The sequence below is a fragment of the Rhinolophus ferrumequinum genome, chromosome 7 (assembly GCF_004115265.2).
Source record: "Rhinolophus ferrumequinum isolate MPI-CBG mRhiFer1 chromosome 7, mRhiFer1_v1.p, whole genome shotgun sequence".
Taxonomy (NCBI): domain Eukaryota; kingdom Metazoa; phylum Chordata; class Mammalia; order Chiroptera; family Rhinolophidae; genus Rhinolophus; species Rhinolophus ferrumequinum.
Window position 1 is genome coordinate 45,227,243 of NC_046290.1, and position 3,735 is coordinate 45,230,977.

A 3,735-nucleotide genomic window follows, 5' to 3' on the forward strand; every position below is an offset into this window, starting at 1 on the left:
TTTATATACCTAATCTTTCATTCCATCCTCCTGATAACTTTGTGAGGTACCTCTTTTTAATTCCAGTTTTACAAAAGAAAAAGGTGACGCTCAGAGAGGTTCTTTATTTTGCTCAAAGTCACACAGCTTCTAAGTGAGGGAGCCAAGACTGGACCAGAGTCTAACTCTCTGCGCTCTCCACACTATCCCTGAATCGGGGTCAGTCTGTTTTCCCTTTTCTCATTATTACCACACAGTTTCCATTGAAGAACCCATCGTGAGGAAGGCTGCAATTTCTCTTTCTTTTATATACTATATTCGTCTCTCCTATGCCTAGTAAGGTGCTCAGGGAACATGCCTACCTGGAGGCAACGCTCCCTTCTTCCTGCCACGTGTGGGGCTGGGATGAGAGTCCAGGCAAGGCTGCTAGGTGACGGGGAGGGACTCTTCTGCTTGTGCCTTGTCTAGAAGGCGTTTTCCATTTCCTGACCCCCTCCCGTTCTCCATTCCTCACCTCTCGCCCCTCCACTTCAGCTCATGCCCCTTGGGGAGCGTTCCTTGCCGAGGGGCTGACAGTAATTGGGGTGCAGGGTCTCCGGTCTCGGCGCTCTTGCCCATCTTCGCGCAGAGCCTCGTTCCCGGGCTCCTGGAGCCCGGCGGGCATTGACGTCAAGCGGCGGCGGATCGCTGCCTACAGACGGTTGACCTGGACCCTCCTCCACACCCCCCTCCTCCTTTGCTCCCCACCCTTTCCTGCACTCGGGCTCCGGCTCGGTATAAAAGGCGGGAGCGCGGGGTGCCCCAGCAGCGCCCAGTCTCAGCACCATGGAGAGCCCTCGCTTTCGGCTGCTGCCCCTTCTGGGAGCCGCCCTGCTGGTGCTGCTACCTCTGCTGGGCGCCGGTGCCCAGGAGGACGCCGAGCTCCAGCCCAGAGCCCTGGACATCTACTCCGCCGTGGAGGACGCCTCCCATGAGAAGGAGCTGGTTAGTATCCCCCACGCCCCAGACTCCCTTGGGCTGCCTGGCGGTCCCTTCCTTTGTACGCGTCCCTCCTTTCTTCCCTCCTTCCCACCCCCATTCCCAGAGTCAGGGCGCGGGGAGATGAGCGCAAAGTCCGGGCTCCCGCTGTCATCCGAAGACCCCCTCGAGCCCACAGGCGCCCGGCAATCTGTGGAGCGAATCTGTCGTCCCCGCTCTTCCGAGCGACGTGAGCCTCAGCGGCTCCGGGACCTGCTGTCAATACCTGGGACAGCGCTCCCTAAGTTTCCACTCCTCCAGCATCCTTTCTGTCTGCGGAGTCCCAGGGCGGAGTGTGTGTGGTTCTGGGGCTCCTTATAACTAGGGCTGGAAGTGAGCACCTGGGCTGGGCTTGCAGCCAAGGCGGCAACTTCGGGCTCCGGGGCGGTGTGTTGCAGATCGAAGCGCTGCAGGAAGTCCTGAAGAAGCTCAAGAGTAAGCGTATTCCCGTCTACGAGAAGAAGTACGGACAAGTCCCCATGGTAAGGCTTGGGCGTCACCCCTCCCCATATTTTTCCAAGAGGAAATATACCACCTTGGATCTAGGAGTGGCTAAATAATTCGGGTAATTGGTTTGCAGATTCTCTGGGCTCCCCTTTGTTTCCACGGTCACTCCTTGCCCCGTGGTCTCTAAGGGCAAAAGACAGACGGGCCATTTTGGAGGCTCAAACACTTGTGCCATGAACTAGAGCTCGGGTCTGTGTGGAAAGGACCATTTCCTGAAGATGAGCTTTTCGCACCTCCGGAAGAATGCTGAGGGGGAAGGGCCCTTAAATTTATTCAGTTCTCGTTCCTCCAGTTTTCCTCCTGCCTTCCGAAGCACTGTTAGTTTTTTGAGTTCTAGGGTCAAAATTCTTGACCAGGGCTTGTCACCTTCCTTGGAGAAAACACACACACACACACACACACACACACGCACGCACACACTTAAATCTTCCTTCTTGGGATGAGGAGGCGAAAGTGGGGAGCAAGGATTTTGAGAAAATACAGATCTATTGTTTATTCCTTAGAAAAAAATGGTGTGGTTGATTTTTTCCCTTTTAGATGAGCCATTAAAAGAGTCAGGAAATGTCATCTACCACCTGCTAAAGGGGAAAGAATGTAGGAGGGGCTCGATCATGTACATTTCTTTTAAGTTCTCGCACTGAAATTGTAAGCGCAAGGCTCTCTGCGGTTCAGGCCTGACATTACGTAGACCTCTGGTGATGAGGAAAGGGTCCATCCAGCTTTCCCACGAGGCAGGACTTGTGTTGCTGGGAGAGGTACCTGTTGGGAGCTGGGTCTGCGCATGCCGGGCGACCACGCATTGTGTTGTTTGCAGTGTGACGCTGGTGAGCAGTGCGCAGTGCGAAAAGGAGCGAGGATCGGGAAGCTGTGCGACTGTCCCCGAGGCACCTCCTGCAATTCCTTCCTCCTGAAGTGCTTGTGAGGCGGCCACCCTCCTCCAGCAGTCCCTACTCCCCGTATTTCCCGGAGAGGACCACTTCATCCCCGGAGTTGGGCTTTAGCAACAAAATTTGCGTTTCCCTCTGAGGGCGAAGGGGCTCTTTTCCTGCTGTTTTCAAATAAAAGAACACAGTAGATGTTACTTTGTGAAGGATAATGCCTCGTATGGTGTTCACACGTGTGCAAAGTATTCTTTTCTTATTTTGTTTGTCTGACAAACTCTTGTGTATCTTTGTGTAAAGTAGGGGAACTTTGCTTTGAACATTGTATTTTCATGTGTGCATGACAGAGTGAAAATTAGATCTCGTTAATGTTGGTAGATGATATCACAACCTGGAAAATAAATCACCCCAAGCATCAGCAATCGAAGCATGTACAAATTACACATAATAAAGTGTTTTTAATAATTGCTCACAGTACACTGTTGTTTCTACATAAGTAGGAATGGTGGGATTAATCATGCGGTTGTTTTCAAAGAGAAATATTTTAAAAAACAGCAGTCTATTGGGAGAACAGCACCTTGACTCCACGGAGTTTGGTCATTAATTAGGAGTTTGCCACACAAGCTTTTGTACACACTCTCTCTTTTTTTTTTTATTGCAGTGGTGCTGTGTGTGTGTGTGTGTGTGTGTGTGTGTGTGAGAGAGAGAGAGAGAGAGAGAGAGAGAGAGAGAGAGAGAGAGAGAGAGAGAGAGAGAGAGAGATGAGATTGAGATGGCTGGAGCTGAGCTGATATGATCTCATTTATTAAAACCTTTAGCTAGATCCCTTAATTTTAACAGTAAGACCAATAAAAGATAAATTGTTTTTTTTTGCTTTAGCCACATTAAAAGCAATTTGAAACATTAGGACTTTTGTTTTGGCAACCCTATTATTAGAAAACATACATTTATTTTTTTAAAATGGACTCTTTCGAGGTTGTTGTTTGTCCAAGAGAAATAGCTATATTAGGTACAACCAGGCTGTGAAACTCAATTATTCCCTCTGGTAAATACACAATTTTGGAAAAATTATCTGTTCAAAGGAAAAATGGTCATTTTAGTAGAGTTTTGAGGGGAAACAAATGAAAATTGATGGGAGCAGATTCAACTCAAGAAATACAAAAAGTCTTAAATGTAAAGTAGCCTTTCAATATTTCTAAATGCTTACCTGAGGTCACATTTCTGAGGGTTTAAACCAGACTAACATTTAAGATGCAGCATCATGACAGGAACAGATGCTTACAGCTTCCTAATGCAAACTCAAGAGGCACCTGAATAATAGTAGAATTGAAAAAGAAAGTCCTTTCTCTGA

The 3,735-nt window shown here is 49.0% G+C and overlaps 1 protein-coding gene across 1 annotated transcript; it reads left to right on the top strand.

The window, feature by feature from the left end:
- Positions 1-665: 665 nt before the first annotated feature.
- On the top strand, positions 666-2,818 carry CARTPT (CART prepropeptide). Its single transcript, XM_033110796.1, has 3 exons — positions 666-963; positions 1,395-1,478; positions 2,318-2,818. Exons 1-3 carry the CDS (start codon positions 805-807, stop codon positions 2,423-2,425), a joined length of 351 nt encoding a protein of 116 aa, XP_032966687.1. The 5' UTR covers positions 666-804; the 3' UTR covers positions 2,426-2,818.
- The last annotated feature ends 917 nt before the right edge of the window (positions 2,819-3,735 follow it).

Excerpts from the sequence above, each read along its gene's own strand:
- CARTPT (XM_033110796.1), top strand. The coding sequence starts at position 805 with ATGGAGAGCCCTCGCTTTCGGCTGCTGCCCCTTCTGGGAGCCGCCCTG. Across the intron at positions 964-1,394 it reads CCTCCCATGAGAAGGAGCTG|ATCGAAGCGCTGCAGGAAGT; the intron begins GTTAGTATCCCC and ends GGTGTGTTGCAG. Across the intron at positions 1,479-2,317 it reads AGTACGGACAAGTCCCCATG|TGTGACGCTGGTGAGCAGTG; the intron begins GTAAGGCTTGGG and ends TGTTGTTTGCAG.